Source organism: Schistocerca piceifrons, chromosome 1 (assembly GCF_021461385.2).
Source record: "Schistocerca piceifrons isolate TAMUIC-IGC-003096 chromosome 1, iqSchPice1.1, whole genome shotgun sequence".
Classification (NCBI taxonomy): Eukaryota; Metazoa; Arthropoda; class Insecta; order Orthoptera; family Acrididae; genus Schistocerca; species Schistocerca piceifrons.
Genome location: NC_060138.1, coordinates 170,532,536 through 170,553,202, shown reverse-complemented (window position 1 = coordinate 170,553,202; position 20,667 = coordinate 170,532,536). Strand labels below are relative to the sequence as shown.

Sequence of the window (20,667 nt, the reverse complement as noted above, 5' to 3'; positions counted from 1 at the left end):
TAGAAAAATAGTGCAAAGATGTAGTTGTAAGGTGTATATATTAAAATATTTTTATTTAACTTGGTGTATTTTTTTAAATCAACCGGAGGTTACTTTCTGAACGGTCCTCGTATAATTGTGAAATCGTACAGAGGAACTTTCGCCGTTTCTAGCACTACCTGAGAAACAGTTCATCATGTTCTTCTCCAGGAATCTGGAACATCCGCTGTAATGAAGTGATGTGGGAGCGAATTTGGAAAGTACACTACTGGCCATTAAAATTGCTACACCAAGAAGAAATGCAGATGATAAACGAGTATTCATTCGACAAATATATTATATTAGAACTGGCATGTGATGACATTTTCACGTAATTTGGGTGCATAGGTCCTGAGAAATCAGTACCCAGAACAACCATCTCTGGCTGTAATAACGGCCTTGATACGCCTCGGCATTGAGTCAAACAGAGCTTGGATGGCGTGTACAGGTACAGCTGCCCATGCAGCTTCAACACGGTACCACAGTTCATCAAGAGTAGTGACTGGCGGATTGTGACGAGCCAGTTGCTCGGCCACCATTGACCAGACGTTTTCAATTGGTGAGAGATCTGGAGAATGTGCTGGCGAAGGCAGCAGTCGAACATTTTCTGTATCCAGAAAGGCCCGTACAGGACCTGAAACATGCAGTCGTGCGTTATCCTGCTGAAATATAGGGTTTCGCAGGGATCGAATGAAGGGTAGAGCCACGTGTCGTAACACATTTGATATGTAATGATACGCCAGTATGGCGATGGCGAATACACGCTTCCAATGTGCGCTCACGGCGATGTCGCCAAACACGGATGCGACCATAATGATACTGTAAACAGAACCTGGATTCATCCGAAAAAATGACTTTTTGCCATTCGTGCACCCAGATTCGTCATTGAGTACACCATCGCGGGAGCTCCTGTCTGTGATGCAGCGTCAAGGGTAACCGCAGCCACGGTCTCCGAGCTGTTAGCCCATGCTGCTGCAAACGTCGTCGAACTGTTCGTGCACATGATTGTTGTCTTGCAAACGTCCCCATCTGTTGACTCAGGGATCGAGACGTGGCTGTACGATCCGTTACAGCCGTGCGGATTAGATGCCTGTCATCTCGACTGCTAGTGATACGAGGCCGTTGGGATCCAGCACGGCGTTCCATATTACTCTCCCGGACCCACCGATTCCATATTCTGCTAACAGTCGTTGGATCTCGACCAACGCGAGCAGCAGTGTCGCGCTACGATAAACCGAAATCGCGATAGGCTCCAATCCGACCTTTATCAAAGTCGGAAACGTGATGGTACGCATTTCTCCTCCTTACACGAGGCATCATAACAACGTTTCACCAGGCAACGCCGGTCAATTGCTGTTTGTGTATGAGAAATCGGTTGGAAACTTTCCTCATGTCACCACGTTGATGTCCGCCCCAGTAGCTGAGTGGTCAGCGTGACGGATTGCCGCCCTCTGGGCCCGGGTTCGATTCCCGGCTGGGTCGGAGATTTTCTCCGCTCAGGGACTGGGTGTTGTGTTGTGATCATCATCATTTCATCCCCATCCGGCGTGCAGGTCGCCCAATGTGGCGCCGAATGTAATAAGACCTGCGATATGGCGGCCGGACCTGCCCCGCGAGGGGCCTCCCGGCCAATGACGCCAAACGCTCATTTCATTTCCATACCACGTTGATGGCGTCGCCACCTGCGCCAACCTTGTGTGAATGCTCTGAAAAGCTAATGATTTGCATATCACAGCATCTTCTTCCTGTCAGTTAAATTTCGCGTCTGTAGCACGTCATCTTCGTGGTGTAGCAATATCAATGGCCAGTAGTGTATTTTCTTTTGTTTGAGGCAACTGTGGGTTCTCAATGACACATTGCATAATTTAATGAATTAACTAGACGAAATACTTTTTTAGGCTTGTTTCAGAAACTAGGCTAAAAAAGTACTTTCTTAAGTTAATTAGGGCGAGCTGAAAAGTAAAACCTCATAATTTGCGTGAACTCTTAACGCTGCTTAAATAAAACAAGCGTTATTAACGTTCTACATCTTTATTCTTAATGTTTACATATTTAGAGACCTCTGCTGCTAGAGGACTCTGAATTGTAGCGTGTAACATGACGATGTGTAACGTAACTACGTCGGTGCGTGAGAAACAGTGAGCTGTACTCGAATTTCGAATTCGAAGAGTTCGTCCAAACACAGAGTATGCTCTCCTTGAGCATTACAATCCCAACCACACACGAGACATCTGTAAGAATCCGACGTCTTGGATTCACTTTGGTCGATTATCCACCATACAGACCCGCTTGGCTCCATCCGATTTTCATTTGTTTCCAGACAAAGACTATCTTCTAGAATTTCCCTTAGTAATGAAGTGATGCAAGCGGAGGTGAGGTTGTGGCCCTCAAAATGGTTCAAATGGCTCTGAGTACTATGGGACTTAACATCTGAGGTCATCAGTCCCCTAGAACTTAGAACTACTTAAACCTAACCCAAGGACATCACACACATCCATGCCCGTGGCAGGATTATAACCTGCGACCGTAGTGGTCGCGCGGTTCCAGACTGAAGCGCCTGGAACCACTCGGCCACAACGGCCGGCGTTGTGGCCTTGTCAACAGAGAGAAATGTTCTGTAGTTGACAGCATCAACAAACTGGTCTGTGGGTGGGAGAAATGTTTGTCGCCAGGGTGACTGTGTTGAGAAATAATGATACAGACATGAAGAATAAACATACAGAATGTTAACGTTTGTTTCATTTAAAAAGCTTCAAGAGTTTTCACGTAAAAATTGAGAAGCATTATTTTTCGGCACGGCCTCGTACAATATTTTCTTTTGCTTCTTTATGTCACTTCCTTTCTTGTCTGAACACGAAATGGAGAGCACAAAGTATGAAGCCCTTTGGCCGGCGCTCTTACACAGCTGTAGTTCGACTCAGGCTAGGTGATGACAGCGTGTAACGGAGCGCAGAGCTCGCCAGGTTATGCAAGCCGCGACGGCTGCCATTAACAGGTACGCTTGTCGAGTCATCTGCCGAAGTCGCTCTTGCTGCTACTACTGTCAGTAGTAGTTCTCTGACCTGTGCGTATCCAACACTACTCCTCTCACTTAATGTTCGCATCCAGAACCCTTGTTTCTTTGTCGTATACAGGGTGCTGAGAAAGTCTGAAAGGCTTGTAAGGGTGTTATAGGGTACGTTACGCTGAGAAATAATTAAGAAAAAATTCGTTACGTTGCGCCGTTTCTGAACTAATAAGCCTTGAAGTCAGCCAATCAGGACGTTGCGCGCGCAAATTCAAGAGGCCCGCCAGATAGGAGGGTGAATAAAATGAAAACCTTAAATATTTTTTTAAATATTATTTATTGTGCAGAAGTGGCACAAAGCTGTATCACTTTCCAACATAATCTCCCCCACGCTCAATGCAAGTCCTCCAGCGCTTACAAAGTGCATAAATTCCTTTAGAAAAAAATTCTTTTGGTAGTCTGCACAACCACCCATTCACCGCGTGGCGTACCTCATCAGAACGGAACTTCTTTCCTCCCATTGCGTCTTTGAGTGGTACATACATATGGAAATCACTTGGGGCAAGGTCTGGGTTGCTCGCTGTCTTCGTTTCCGGTTGGTGGAAGTGAACCCAGGTTTCGTCGCCAGTAACGATTCTTGCAAGGAAGCCATCACCTTCTCGTTCAAAGCGCCGAAGAAGTTCTTCACAAGCATCAACACGTTGTTCTCGCATTTCAGGAGTCAGCTGCCGCGGCACTTTGTGAAACTGGAGCACATCATGCGCAATGTGGTGTGCTGATCCGTGACTAATCTGTAAACATGCTGCAATGTCATTCAGTGTCACTCGGCGGCTTTCCTTCACTATGGCTTCAAATGTTGCAATGTTCTGTGAAGTCACAAATCGTTATGCCTGACTTGGACGAGGAGCATCTTCCACTGAAGTCACACCATTTGCGAACTTCCTACTCCATTCGTAGACTTGCTGCTGTGACAAACATGCATCACCGTACCGAACCTACATTCGTCGATGAATTTCAATAGGTTTCATTCCATCACTACGCAAAAACTGAATAACAGAACGTTGTTCTTCAAAAATGGTTCAAATGGCTCTGAGCACTATGCGACTTAACTTCTGAGGTCATCAGTCCCCTAGAACTTAGAACTACCTAAACCTAACTAACCTAAGGACATCACACACATCCATGCCCGAGGCAGGATTCGAACCTGCGACCGTAGCGGTCGCTCGGCTCCAGACTGTAGCGCCTAGAACCGCACGGCCACTCCGACCGGCCGGCTGTTCTTCCCTGGTGCAAGTCGCAAGTGGGGCTGCCGTCTTTATTCTGATACTGCGACGGTATGTGTACGTCTGCACTATGCTGCCCCCTACAGACCATTCTGCACGTTGTTTGTAGCACGCTTACCAACTTACAGGATAACGGCGCGAAATTTCGATTTGTTATTACAAATTGAAGGTTTTCATTTGACTCACCCTCGTACAATTAGTGTCTGTCAGTCTCATAGCTTAGATGATAGCGCGCGAGACGGCCTTTGACTTAGACAAGTCTCTATCTTTTGTATCGCTCTCTTGTTCGGTTTAAGGGAACCAAACGAAGAACGCCTGCCGACACGGTCTCTTGCTGGCCGCCCGAATTGGCGCGGGCAATGGCCTGCTTGGTTAACTTCAATGCTAATTAACTTGGGAACGGCGCAAAGTATGGATTTTTTTCTTAACACTTATTTTCCATCACAGCATACCCTGGCAACCACTTTACAAGGCGGTTACTTGCCACTCTGTACACACGTAGACGTACTAATGTTTTCCACCTCTTGCTAGATAAGGGGATTGACTTTGAACAGCGGTGTAGTGTTTGATTACAAAACTGGGCCGAACGACAGGGAGTTCCGAAAGTAACAACCTTATCGGAAAGTGACTATAGTAGCTGTTGAAAGCAGCCGCCATTTTGTTGTTCATCATGACAGTACAATTCTATCAGACAGCAACGGGCTTGAATGGAATGGGTCGTACCTGGAAAAGAGCTTACAAAACAAACATCAATAAAAGTAAAACACGAGTAATGAAATGTAGTCAAATTAAATCAGGTGACTCTGAGCCAATTATATCAGGGAATAACAAATTATACGTTGTACATAAGTTTTGCTATTTTGGGAAGTAAAATAAGAAAAGATGGCCGCGGTAGACGCCATATAATGCAGATTGGCTATAGTAGGAAATAAATTTCATAAAAAAGATTTATCAGCGTAGAATATAAAGTTTTCTGAAAGCATTCTTCTGGAATGTAGTTTTACACGAAGGTGAAATGTGGAGCATATACAGTTTAGACAAGAAGAGACGAGAAACTTTTAAGATGTGCTACTACAGTAGAATGGTGAAGATTATATGCTCAGATCGAATAACTAGTGAGGAGGTATTGAATGGAATTGGAGAAGACAGAAATGTATCGCACAACCTGACTAAAAGAAGCTATCGTTTAATAGGACACATTCTGAGACATCTAGGATCACCAATTTAGGATTGGAGGGAAATGTGGAGATAAAAATTATCGCGGGAGACTGAGGGAGGAATATACACTGAAGCGCCAAAGACACTGGTGCAGGCATGCGCATTTAAATACAGAGATATGTAAACAACTAGAATATGGCGCTGCGGTTGGCAACGCCTATACAAGACAAGTTTCTGTTACAGTTGTTAGATCGGTTGCTGCTGCTTCAATGGCAGGCTATCAAGATTTGAGTGTGTCTGAACGTGGTGTAATAGTCGGCGCACGAGCGATGGGACACAGCATCTCCGAGGTAGCGATGAAGTGGGGATTTTCCCGTACGACCATTTCAAGAGTGTACAGTGAATATCAGGAATCCGGTAAAAGTCAGATCTCAGACATCGCTGCGGCCGGGAAAAGATCCTACAAGAACGAGACCGACGACAACTGAAGAGAATCGTTCAGCGTGACAGAAGTGCAACGCTTCCGCAAATTGCTGCAGATTGCAATGATGGGCCATCGACAAGTATCAGCGTGAGAACCATTCAACGAAACATCATCGATATGGGTATTTGTAGCCGAAGGGACACTCCTGTACCCTTGACAACAAAGCTTTATGCCTCGCCTGGGCCTGCCAACACCGACACTGGACTGTTGATGACTGGAAACAAACTGTCTGGTCGGACGAGTCTCGTTTCAAATTGTATCGAGCGGATGAACGTGTAAGAGTGTGGAGGCAACCTCATAAATTCGTGGACTCTGCATTCAGCAGGAGACTGTTCAAGCTGGTGGAGGCTCTCTAGTGGTGTGGGATGTGTGCAGTGGGAGTGATATGGGCCCCCTGATACATCTAGATACGACACTGACAGGTGATATGTACTAAGCGTCTTGCCTGATCGCCTGAAACCATTCATGTCCATTGTGCATTCCGACGGATTTGGGCAATTCCAGCAAGACGATGCGGCACCCTACACGTCCAGAATTGCTACAGAGTGGCTCCAGGAACACTCTTCTGAGTTTAAACACTTCCGCTGGCCACCAAACTCCCCAGATATGAACGGCATTGAGCATGTATATGGGTGTCTTGCAACACGCCGTTCAGAAGAGAGATCTGACCCCTCGTTCTTTATGGAGTTATGGACAGCCCTGCAGGATTAATGGTGTTGATTCCCTCCAGGACTACTTCAGGCATTATTCGTGTCCATGCCACATGGTGTTGCGGCACTTCTGGGTGCCGTACACGATATTAGGTAGGTGTGTCAGTTTATTTGTTTCTTCAGTGTAGAAGAGACATGAACAGCGTCACACGTTGAATGATCACTGTTGGGAAGTGGTGAGGCTAGTTACCGGTATGAGACAGCGTTAGTGAAAAAGGGGCCACATTGCAGGTTGATTTGTGCAGTATCCGGATTGTGAAGCATTACGGTGTGACAGTGGCTCAATATTGGTCTATGCGGAGAGTGAGGGTACGCACACCCGTCGTCAATGTTCCGATTGATCATGTCTGGCCACCTCAAGGGAGGATCACCATGATAAGCACACTGAAAAACTTCCACACCTGCACCTGCCATACGGGGATAGCTAAGGGAAGGCCTGCTACATTCTGCATATACCGTACCATTGGTTGCAACCCAGCAGCAGCTGGACTAGGAAAATACCGTCCCACACACAGGGTGTCATCATCGCAACACAAACGGTTTCGTGTGGAGTTGTGCCGTGACCTGGAAGCATGGACTGCTGATTAATGGCGTCGTATTATGTTCAGCGATGAACTGCCATCCCGCGCTGTCCTAGATGAAAAAATCAGTTGAGAAAGACAAGGCTTCCGGTCCACATGATATACCAATCAGGTTCCTTTCAGAATATGCAGACACAATAGCGCCTTTCTTAGCAATCATATACAACCGCTCACTTGACGAAAGGTCTGTTCCTAAAGACTGGAAAGTAGCACAGGTCACACCAATATTAAAAAAAGGAAATAGGAGTAACCCATAGAATAAAGGACTCATATCACTGACCTCAATTTGCATTAGGATTTTGGAGCATATACTGTACTCGAACATTATGAATAACCTTGAAGAAAATGACTTATTGACACATAACCAACACTGATTCAGAAAATATCGTTCTTGTGCAACACAGCTAGCTCTTTATTCCCATGAAGTAATGAGTGCTGTCGACAAGGGATCTCAGATCGATTCCATATTCCTAGATTTCCAGAAGGCTTTAGATACCATTCCTCACAAGCGACTATTAATCAGATTGCGTGCATATGGAGTATCGTCTCAGTTGTGTGACTGGATTCGTGATTTCCTCTCAAAGGTCACAGTTCGTATGACAGACGGTGAATCATCGAATAGAACAGATGTGATATCTGGCGTTCCGCAAGGTAGTGTCATAGACCCTCTGCTGTTCCTGATTTACATGATATAGGTGGTAATATGTGCAGTCCCGTTAGATTGTTTGCAGATGACGCTGTAATTTACCGTCTAGTAAAATCACCAGGCGATCAATTCCAATTACAAAATGATCTACAGAGAATTTCTGTATGGTGCGAAAAGTGGCAGTTGGCACTAAACAAAGAAAAGTGCGAGGTCATCCACATGGGTACTAAAAGAAATCTGATAAATTTTGGGTATACGATAAATCGCACAAATTCGACTAAATACCTAGGAATTACAATTACGAGCAACTTAAATTGGGAAGACCACATAGCTAATATAGTGGGGAAGGCGAAACAGACTGCGCTTTGTTGGCAGAACACTTAGATGATGCGACAAACCCACTAAAGAGACAGCCTACTTTACACTTGTCCGTCCTCTGCTGGAATATTGCTGCGCGGTATGGGATCCTTACCAGGTAGGACTGAAGGAGTGCAAAGAAGGGCAGCCCGTTTAGTGTTATCGCGCAATAGGGGTGAGGGTGTCACTGATATGATATGAAAATTATAGCCTCCAGGATATCTTATGATGATTAATTTCCGACAGGCATCATGCGAACGGTAAAACCATTCCTTGCTTGATGTTTTACCATTGCGACCCTGTCATCCAGAATGGCGAGCTATTGATTATTATAGCCCTCAAGTTGTATACTATTATCCGGTAACATGTACTTACACGGAAGAAGCAACTTGCAGAACCTTTGTTCGATAAATTCCTGAATGTTGCATGATTGTTTGGGCCTTTATTAATAGAGGAGACAGAAGATACAAAGAAGATAAGCACGTTACGTCATCGGTTAGCTTAGTAAGCGGGAGAGCTCCACACAGATACTCACTGAAACTCAACAACAGACAGGCGTTTTGCGTCACACATGCAATTACGAGAACGCACTTTCCAGGAAGAGTTAGTTAGCCAACGCAGTATGACGTCCTGCCACATACATCACGCGAAATGACAGAAATGGTAAAATCAGAGGAAATCAGAATCATACAAACACTTAGCGAAAGCCGTTTTCTCCACACCAATTGCACGACGTAAGGTGGTTTTGTGGAGTGTAGATGTAGATGTATGTGTGCTATTTTCCATTTTCTGGGCTTGTCTATGGCTGTGCTTGCGTGTTCTATTCTATAGAATAAGAATTTGAATCAGTTGCAATGTTTAGGCTTTTAAAAGCGATTGTCTCGCAAAACACAGCTCTGTTCGCTATGTCCATCTCTAATGAATGCAGGTATTTTATTCTTAGTGTTTCTACGTGTCCTTTACGGTTACACTGTCTTGTACCTTCTGGCTTCTTTGTATTTGCGAATACGTAAACGAAGTGTACAGGCTCGAAGGTGACCGCGGTATTTGCAAATACTCATGGGTAATTTACTGTCTTGAAAATCTTGCTGTGAGACGAAAACTGTTTGTTGTACGAGGCTGATACACCACTGTCAATAAAAGGTAAGCACCTGAATGGAATGGTCCTATGTAGACGCAGTTTGATACATATATAAGGACTGGAAAGTAAATGTTTCTGCGCATGTCGGCGTTAGTCATTTATCAGCTCATTGTGTACTTAAAAATCGTGCCAAAGACATTTTAACGTTAGAATGATTTGTTTACTCGTAAAGAACTATATCTCTCTTTTTTTTTTTTTTTTTTCAACCAAATACCAAGAGAGGTACATATCCGGCCTCATATGCTATTTTAAGTTTCACGGTGTTAGTAACGTAACAGTCACTAACAATAACATTTGCTATGTTTATCAGAGATCATAAATGCAAATGTGGTTTTCTTAGTTCAAATCTGATAATTTTCTTTTTTCCGACTCGTATCGTTCAGTACGACCAAAAGCCGGCCGAGGTGGCCGAGCGGTTCCAGGCGCTACAGTCTGGACCCGCGCGACCGCTACGGTCGCAGTTGCGAATCCTGCCTCGGGCATGGATGTGTGTGATGTCCTTAGGTTAGTTAGGTTTAGTAATTCTAAGTTCTAGGGGACTGATGACCTTAGAAGTTAAGTCCCATAGTGCTCAGAGCCATTTGAACCATTTTGAAGTACGACCAAAAACTTCAGACAGTGAGTGACATTCTAAAGGCATAAATGGGAGCAAATTCGTGTCAGACAATCGAGGAACCGTCAAAGAATCTTAATTAGCTTTGGTCTACCATCATAGAGCGTTTGCTTCAAATTAGTAAGGAAAAACAAAGCAATCGGTCCACCACATGCAACTTACTGCTTCAGCGGCACAATGCAGATCACTGGAGATTGAAAAAAATGGGTCGGCTTTGATAATTAAGAGCGTAAAAGGCAGTGGCTCTCTCCGAAATGTATAGCCAGGAAGCAAGAATTTCGCTCTAGAAAGGCGCTTTTGTGTGTTTGGTGGAGTATTCGTGAAGTTATTCATTTTGAAGAGCTGAAACCTGGACAGACTGAGAATGCAGACCTTTACTGTGAACAACAGGGTAGATAAATCCATTTTTAATTGAAAAGCGCTCAGCGAGTGTCAACGGAAAAGATGTTATTCTTCAACAAGATAATGAAAGACCACACTGCCCAAGATGAGCCCTGGAAAAAAATTATGAGTTGGGGTGGGAGGTATTGCCTCACCCACAATGCTAGGCTTCGGAGCCTTCGGGTTTCCATTCATGCCGATCACTACAGCATTTTCTGTGGCAAAAAATGTTAAACTTTGGATGAGGTGCAAAATACCATCTCCAGAAATTTTCCTGAAATACTAATTGATTTTTTATCGATACGGCATTGAAAATTTGCACATCAGGGGTGATTGCATCACTTATTAACAATAAAAACTAGTCAACAATTTATCCGTTTCAATTTAATGTATACAAAAAAAGCATTACTTTCCGGTACTGCTAATACATAAGCACACGGGATAACGCAGGAGACCTATCCTTAATGACTTCAATTCGGCGAGGAAGAGAGAATATGAATTTCTTCAGGTTTCCCATATCGAGCTGAAGACACTCGTTGATGATTAGATACACTAAAGCCACCAAATTGCGACGATGTTGATTGCCACGTTTCCACCGCTGTTCCAAACAGTCCCAGACAGTTTGCATCGGATTAAGATCGGGTGATTTAGTGGCTAAGTCAAGATGCTATAGAGCATCTGAGTGTTCGGCAAACCAGGAATGTTTGTGCGCAGGCCTGTGGTCACGACTGCCGTAAACTTGAAGACTGGAATGTGCACAACTTATTCAACAACACTTGATCTACGAGAACGTTGAAATAAGAGTGCTGGTTGATGTTTACGGTAACCTGAATGATACATCCTATTCGTGGTACGAAAAACACCACTAAAACATCGCGGAACCACATCCGGCCTGAACTGTACCTTCCATACACTGCGGGCTAAGTGCACCCCGCGCCTTGCATGATTTGAAAAGAGGCAAAGTAGCCACTCGTATTACATGCCTCCACACTAATGTGTAGTCTGTGTTATTTGGCCCATGTAAGACGTGCAACTTCGTGTCGCTGTGAGCAGTGTCCTGTCGCGAGGTACCCCACTCCCAGTGGCCATTGCATGCAATTCCCTTAGCAGAGTGCGCTGGGAAACTGCTTGAGACATACCTGCGTCCACCGACAGCAGCATTTGAAACAGTCTGTCGCTGATAAGGCGTCACACTCGTCCGTGATCCTGTTCAGAAGGATCTTTTTACGACCGTTGCTCTTACGCCGTGTTACTTGGCTGTAAATATGCTGGTCATACCTCGTTGATACGCCAAGAAACCGGTCATCTTCAGTCACGATGTTGTCATATGTACCTCCAAACACAGTAGCTCCTTTAATTTACACCTACGTACACATCATACTCCGCAAGCCACCTAATGGTGGTACCACTAACTGATGCCCCCCTACCCTGTTCCACCTGCGACGTGGGGATGAATGATTGTCGGGGAGCCTCTGTACTGGATCAAATTTCTCGAATTTTCTCGTCGTGGTCATTACTCGACTTTTATGCGGGAGGAAGTAATACGTTGTCCGAATCTTCCCGCAAAGTGCTCTCTCGAAATTTCAATAGTAAACCTCTCCGTGATGCTCAACGCCTGTCTTGTAACGTCTGCCAATGGGCTTCGTTGGACATCTGGGTAAGACTAAACGATCGCGTGACGATATGCGCCGCTCTTCATTGGATCTTCTCTCTATTGTAACAAGCGCCTTATAAGCCATTTTCTTCGTGGATGAGCTACATTTTTAAGATTCTTCCTATGTATCGGTCTGGCATCTGCTTTTCTTACTGTTTTATGTGGTCATTGCACTTAAGGTTGCTCTGAGTGGTTACTCTCAGATAATCTACGGTAGATACTGCTTCCTGCAGTTTCTCGTCAGTAGTTTAGTTGTACAGTAGCAGGTTTCTTTCCGCCGGCCGCTGTGGACGAGGGTTTCTAGGCGCTTCAGTCCTGAATCGCGCTGCTGCTACGGTCGCCGGTTCGAATCCTGCCTCGGGCATGAATGTGTGTGATGTCCTTAAGTTACGTTTAAGTAGTTCTGAGTCTAGGGGACTGATCACCTCAGATGTTAAATCTCATAGTGCTTAGAGCCATTTGAACCATTTTTTGCTTTCTTTCCCCGTGTGTGCGCATATATTCATTCATTTACGTTCAGGTTCAACTACCAGAGATTGCACCATTCATCAATTTTCCACTGGTCATTCTGCAAGTCGTTATGTCCCCAACAACCGGACCATCTGCGACTACTGATTAAGAACTTCTGACGCTTTCTACTAGAACACATAATAAAGGTCCTATCCTACTTCCTTGGGGTATTCCAGAAATTACCTTGACATCTGCCGATTTTGTGCCGTTAAAAGCGATACGTTGAATTCTGTCTGCAAGGAAGCCTTGAATCCAGTCGCAAATCTGGTCCGGTGCTAGATAAGGTCGAATTTTTTCACTGAACGGCAGTGCGGTGCTGTGCCAAATGGCTCCCTGAAGACAAGTAACGCGGCATCAACCTGAGCGCCGTTGTCTACGGCACTATGGATCTCATAGGGAACAGAGCTGGCTGAGTTTTGCGGAACCCATGTTGATTTTTATTGAGAGATTTTCGTTCTCCAAAAACGTCACAATCCTTCTTCGATTCTGTAAAAGTTCGACGCTGATCCATCTCACTGTGGTGGATTGACACACACACACACACACACACACACACACACACACACACATACGATCGTGACCGGGCCAAACATCTCACGAAATAAGCGTCAAACGAAAAAACTACAAAGAACGAAACTTGGCTAGCTTGAAGGGGGAAACCAGATGGCGCTATGGTTGGCCCGTTAGATGGCGCTGCCATAGGTCAAACGGATATCAACTGTGGTTTTGTAAATAGGAACCCCCATTTTTTATTACAGATTCGTGTAGTACATAAAGAAATATGAATGTTTTAGTTGGACCTCTTTTTTCGCTTTGTGATAGATGGCGCTGTAAAAGTCACAAACGTATAAGTACGTGGTATCACGTGACATTCAGCCAGTGCGGACGGTATTTGCTTCGTGATACATTATTCGTGTTAAAATGAACGGTTTACCAATTGCGGAAAAGCTCGCTATCGTGTTGATGTGTGGCTATTGTGATCAAAATGCCCAACGGGCGTGTGCTATGTATCCTGGACGACGACATCCAAGTGTCCGGACCGATCGCCGGATAGTTACGTTACTTAAGGAAACAGGAAGTGTTGAGCCACATGTGAAACGTCAACCACGACCTGCAACAAATGATGCCCAAGTAGGTGTTTTAGCTGCTGTCGCAGCTAATCCGCACATCACTACCAGACAAATTGCGCGAGAATCGGGAATCTCAAAAACGTCGGTGTTGAGAATGCTACATCAAAATATATATATATCTGCAATAACTTTCGTTAGCAGTGGATAACGAAGAAAGAAAGACTAACGAAGCGTTGGTTTTGTGTATTTTCAGATGGGCCTTCTTGGAGATGCACACGAACCCCGGGTTCGACGACGAGACGCAAGCTTTCACGGTGGGCTTTGTGGAGGGCGTGACCACGGCCGACCTGATCGCGATGCACTGGACAAACACGATGGCGGACTACTGCAGCGACTCGGCGGACGGTCCGAAGGGGCGGCCAGCCGCCTGCCGCGCCGTGCAGAGCTTCCTGGAGAAGAACCGAGCCTGGGTCGACGACATGGTCGCCTCGCACAGCGACACAGACCCCTACTGGCACCAGGTAACCTGCCCGTGCCACACAACGTAGCACTACACAAAACTGGCGCTAATAGTATAGGCACATAGGGAACGCACACGATACAGATCTAAAAGTCCACGGTATTGGTGATAAGTTGAGAAAATCGTCCCGAAACAAATGTTACAAACGCCACTGTTTCCTGCACATGTACCCCGACATCAATATGGGATATGATCACCATGCACACGTACACAGGCCACACAACGGGTTGGCATACTCTGGGTCAGGTGGTCGAGCAGCTGCTGGGGTATAGCCTCCCATTCTTGCACCAGTGCTGTCAGAGTTCCAGAAGTGTCGTAGGGGTTTGAAGACGTGCGGCGATACGTCGACTGAGAGCATCCCAGACGTGCTCGATGGGGTTTAGGTCTGCAGACCACTCCATTCGCCTGATATCTTCTGTTTCGAGGTACTCCTCCACGATGGCAGTTCGGTGGGGCCGTGCGCTATCATCCATCAGGAGGAAGGTTGGACCCACTGCACCCCTGAAAAGGCGGACATACTGGTGCAAAATGATGTCCCGATACACGTGACCTGTTACAGTTCCTCCGTCAAAGACATGCAGGGGTGTACGTGCACCAATCACAATCCCACCTCACGCCATCAGACCACGACCGCAATACAGGTCCCTTTCAAGGACATGAAGGGGTTGGTATCTGGTTCCTGGTTCACCCCAGATGAAAACCCGGCGAGAATCACTGTTCAGACTATCCCTGGACTCGTCCGTGGACACAACCTGGGACCACTGTTGCAATGACCATGTACTCTGTTCTTGACACCAGGCTTTACGGGCTGTGGCCAGGGGTCAGTGGAATGCACCTTGCAGGTCTCCTGGCGAATAAACCATGTCTCTTCAGTCGTCTGTAGACTGTGTGTCTGGAGACAACTGTTCCAGTGGCTGCAGTAAGGTCCCAAGCAAGGCTACCTGCAGTACTCCGTGGCCGTCTGCGGGCACTGATGTTGAGATATCGATCTTCTTGTGGTGGTGTACACTGTGGACGTCCCGTACTGTAGCACCTGGACACGTTTCCTGTCTGCTGGAATCGTTGCCATAATCTTGATCATACTTTGTGGCACAAAGAGGGCCCGTGCTACGACCTGCTGTGTTTGCCAGCCTCCAGTCGCCTTAGTATTCTACCCCCCCCCCCCCCTCCCCATAACGTCAGCAATGTGTGTTATCTGAGCCATTTTCAACACAGTCACCATTAGCACGCCTGAAAACGTCTGCACACTTACTCGCTGCACGGTACTTTGACATGCACCAACAAACCTCTGCTGCCAGCGCCACCGTGCGACTACCGCAGGTCAAATGCACCGCATGGTCTTACCCCGAGGTGATTTAAACCCGCAAACCGCCCGCCAGAGCGTTGTTTCGCCATGTATCAGCATTATCCTTAATTTATGAGCATGAGTGTAGCTTAGCGCCCGCTGCTTCGCTCGCTTAGACTGCATAGCCTGCAGAGATCTTTGTTTTTATTTGATCGAATTATTACGTTGTTTACAAATTGCAACACCAAAGCTATTCACGCTAATTAAGGCCATATAAGCATGGTCTTTTCCGAAGTACTTCTCCGAAAACAGATTTCGGTAACTGGAGTCCAAAGCTTTTGTTAATTATGCCTTCTGCGTTCTTGTGAAGATATTTCCATAGAAACTTTCATCCCTAACAAATATTTCTTTGTATCGAACCGAGGAGTAAAATATCACTGTTTGTAAATTTAGTTCTCAATTTTTTTAATGTAACGAAATATTTTCTTAAAGAATTTCATCCCCTTTTGCTCTCCATTAGCAATCGAATTTCCAGAAACACTGAAACACGTATTTTTTATTTCTAACTGAGAAGTCAAATAGCAGTTGTCAGAGATGTAGCTTTAAATTGCCCTAGTAGTTCTTTAGTAATTATTTATCTAAACCATATTGTGAGTGCTTACACCACCGTATTTTCACCTGGTGGCAGAAAGTGAAACCATTGTTTTTTTTACGCATTCTCCGCGAGTGCACCGATTAACAAACATACTTACGCTTTTTCAGGGTCTGCGATGTATGCAGCCCCCACTAAAGGGACATCGTCTGTTAACTATAGCCACTTGGTCCATACTCGTAGATAGGCCAGTACATTATGACCAACTGCTTAATATCGTGGCGGTTCACCTTTGGGACATCGTACGGCAGTGATTCTGCGTGGCATGGATTCGACAAGAACTTGGTAGAATACATGAGATGTGTGGCATCAGATGTCTGCACAAGGTTTAGTAATTTCTGTAAATCATAAGGAGGTGCCTTGTGGGCGCGGAGATGGCAACTGATAGTGTCCCAGATGAGCGGAATATGATGGTCAACATGTCAGCGGGAGCTCTCAGTGACGGCCATAACTACTGTATTACGATTCTGGCCTTGTGACAAGGACAGTTGTCCTGTTGGAAAATGTCGCCGCCATCAAGGAAGACATGAAGCATTAATGGGTCCAAAATAATATTCACGTAGCCGACACCTCTCATCATGACTACTACAGGTTGGTGACATACCAGCCACGACCATCGACGTAGTGTAAGAACAAATGGGATTCATCCGACCACGCAACACTCTCCCACTGATCCACAATCCAGTCTTGGTAATATCATGTCCACTGCAGTAGTAATTGTCGACCTCGTTGGGTCAGCGTGGTTAGACGTGGGGGTTGTCTGCTGTCGAGTCCTATGTTCAACAACGTACGCTGGACGGCGTGCTCCGAAAAACTCGTGGCTGTACCCGTATGGTGCTCTGTCATCCGATCCGCCAACGATCGCTGCCTATCCTCTGCCTTACAGAGCGGGCAAGCCACAGACGTCCACCTTCTATGGTGAGACAAGGACGTTGAACACCTAGTCGCCAACTGGTGCGTAATCCTTCGTCTAACCGCTTTCAACAGCTTCTCTTGACAGCCGAACGCCAACAGCCGACCAGCTTCGCCGTCTGAGATGCCCGGTCCCAGGCGCCGGGCCATAACAATCTCCTATTTATAAAAGTCGTTTAGCAGTGAATTTCTTCGTTTTTGGTCTGGATTGTCGCTAGAAAGATTTCCCATTCGTCTTCGCTCCGCTTACGTATTTTTCTTACCGCGCCATGTACCTACAACACCAACAGGCGGCATTCATTATCTCGGTGGGCAGTGATCATGACGTTTTGTCTCACCAGCGTGAAATTCTTTAGTATACTTACAAGGATAGAATCAAGATCTTGTTACCGAACAGCTGTTAGTATAGGTTTTGTTGGAAGTGAGTCAAAAGCTTTCCCATGTCATGGCTGTTAAGATTAATTAATATAAGAGGTCAAATACAAAGGGCGTTCAAAAAGTTTTGCGCAGTCTCTCTAATTTTTTTAATTTTTTGCAAGAGGAGAACCAAATTTTTTGTGAACATACTTGGAGCATTTATCTATACACTGAGCCTACTCAATGTAGCCACCATCAGCTGTGCCGCATCTGGCCCAACGTTCTTTCCATGATGTAAATGCACTTTGGAAAAATTCTAGGGATTGACTTTTACACCATTGCTTGACACAGGAAATAAGGTCTTTCTCTCTATCAAATGATTTACCGCGCAGGTGGGCCTTCAGACGACCAAAAACAGTCATCTTTCATCCTGGGTAATGACGCCATCAAAACACTGTTTCCACTCTTCAGTAAAGGTCTTCACGAGACCCTCGCACACGTTCTTCCCCGTCGTTTTCATTTCTCTTGTCAATAATCTAGGCACCCAACGTGCACAGATTTTTCTGTGCCCTAATGACTGTACCAGTGATACCACACTACCCAATGACAAACCAGCCATTTCAGCTAGCTGTCTTGTCGTCATACATCTGTCATTCTCGGCACGCTTTTGACACTGTGGACTTCGGAAAATTGTATTCCCTAACGATTTCCGGAATGGAATGACCCGTGCATCTAGCACCAACTACCATTCCGCGTTCCAGGTATGTGTACTCCCGTCGTGCGGCCATAATCACGTCGGAAACTTTTTCAGGGGAGTCACCTGCGTACAAATGGCAGCTCCGCTAATGTACTGCCCTTTCATACCTTGTGTGCGCGACACTGCAGCCATCTGTATGTCACCTCAGCGTAGTGTGTGCAAGGGCTACGGTTAGCACTCAAGGCGAAAGTGGTACACCACGGCAGCCACGTTCACTACCGGGGCAACAAGTTACTGTAAGCAAGGGAAAAAGCCGCGGACAGCTGACTGCGGCCAAAACAGGGAAGGGTTGGATCGGGTGGGGAGCATCTAGCCTGCTCGAGAAGGTGAGACAAGTTTCTGGAAAGATTTCGGTGCCTAATGTGACTTTCAAGGGAAGCAGGGGAAAGCAGCACTGGCAGGGAAAGCTGCTCCAAGACCCTGCAAAAGCAATGTGTAAGCAACAGTCGGCGTAGCAGTTGAGGTAAGCGGTGAGAGACAGTCGGAGTCGCAGTCATCTACAGGGAGCAGCAGAGTTGCTGAGAACCGTCAGTGTAAAGTGGCAGTAAACTATGAGAAGACTGTAGATATTAGAGCTAGGCACTGCTTTGCCGATAAGTTACCAGCCTCAGTTCTCACACTCTTTTTCGACCTGCCTGTAAAGAACAAAAAATGGTTCAAATGGCTCTGAGCACTATGGGACTTAACATCTGAGGTCATCAGTCGCCTAGAACTTAGAACTAATTAAACCTAACTAATCTAAGGACATCACACACATCCATGCCCGAGGCAGGATTCGAACCTGCGACCGTAGCGGTCGCGCGGTTCCAGACTGAAGCGCCTAGAACCGCTCGGCCACATCAACCGGCTGTAAAGAACAAGATCTGTAGAGTTTCTCTCTAGGAGCAGCGAAGAATAATAAAATTTGTGTGTCTCAGACTATGCATAGGAACAAATGCCGCGTTACACATGTTTCCCAGTGTTGCGTGAGTCGTAAAGAGGAATAATTAGTTGTATTTTTGTGTGTCAGAATAGACAGAGAAACAGGTGCCGCCTTACACCTGTCTGCTAGGGTTTAGCGGTGAAAGCCGCAAAGAGGAATAATTGTTAGTTTTCAGTGTATAGGAAGGAATGAGCGCTGTCTCGTACTCGTCTCTTATCTTGATTCGAGTATTTGATGATATCATCCGAACGAGTCAGCTAAGAAAAAAACAGTAGCTAGCAAAACAGTAAAAGGTAATAATCAGAAACTGGGAGTTACTGGCGTTGGAGTGGTAATCATTGATGGGTAAATAGCCACTGTAAGGCGCCTCTCTAATTAAGGTTGAATTATTGAGAAAATTAGTGGTCTTAATTTGTATTTGGAAGTGTTTGCATCCTTATTCATTTCTTACAAAACTTCTCCTCTCCGTTCCAATATCACCTGCGCTAAATTTCTCTCACCCCGTTAAAGGGAAGTTGGAAGGGCTCGGCTCACAATGCCGTCAACGTCCTCACTGGATCGTGATAGTTAAAATCTACGAATCTTAGGCAAAATGTTAATCTATATTACTACACGGCGCTTGGTGCTCGTCCCCCGTTGCAAGCTATTTAACGGATTCCAGCGGCACAAAAATTTGACTTTCGATTTTTCATACGGCTATTGACCAGATTCAAAAATTTAAAATGCTGTCTTAATCTAATCATTAACAGCTACGATGTTATGGTAAAGGTTTAACACGGTAAGTCAAGTATCACAGAAGCTGCGTATACGGGGTGGTCCATTGTAGTGACCGGGCCAAATATCTGACGAAATAAGCATCAAACGAAAAAACTACAAAGAACGAAACTCGTCTAGCTTGAAGGGGGAGACCAGATGACGCTATGGTTGGCCCGCTAGATGGCGCTGCCATAGGTCGAACGGATATCAACGGCGTTTTTTAAAAAATAGGAACCCCCAGTTTTTATCACGTATTCGTGTAGTACGTAAGGAAATATGAATGTTTTAGTTGAACCACTTCTTTCGCTCTGTGATAGATGGCGCTGTAATAGTCACAAACGTATAAGTACGTGGTATCACGTAACATTCCGCCAGTGCAGACGGTATTTGCTTCGTGATACATTACCCGTGTTAAAATTGACCGTTTACCAATTGCGGAAAAGGTCGATATCGTGTTGATGTATGGCGATTGTGGTCAAAATGCCCAACGGGCGTGTGCTATGTATGCTGCTCGGTATCCTGGACGACATCATCCAAGTGTCCGGACCGTTCGCCGGATAGTTACGTTATTTAAGGAAACATGATGTGTTCAGCCACATGTGAAACGTCAACCATGACCTGCAACAAATGCTGCTGTCGCGGCTAATCCGCACAGTTCTGCCACTGGGCACAAGAGAAATTACGGGACGACGACAGATTTTTTGCACGCGTTCTATTTAGCGACGAAGTGTCATTCACCAACTGCGGTAATGTAAACCGGCATAATATGCACTACTGGGCAATGGAAAATCCACGATGGCTGCGGCAAGTGGAACATCAGCGACCTTGGCGGGTTAATGTATGTTGCGGCATTATGGGAGGAAGGATAATTCGCCCTCATTTTATCGATGGCA

The 20,667-nt window shown here is 45.7% G+C and overlaps 1 protein-coding gene across 1 annotated transcript in view; it reads left to right on the top strand.

Annotated features, from left to right (window-relative positions):
* Window positions 1-20,667, top strand: part of LOC124802618 (putative phospholipase B-like 2) — a 129,410-nt gene that overhangs the window by 15,108 nt on the left and 93,635 nt on the right. Inside the window, exon 2 of the mRNA XM_047263508.1 lies at window positions 13,867-14,134. Coding sequence (XP_047119464.1) covers window positions 13,867-14,134 — 268 coding nt within the window. The remainder of the gene's footprint in view (window positions 1-13,866; window positions 14,135-20,667) is intronic.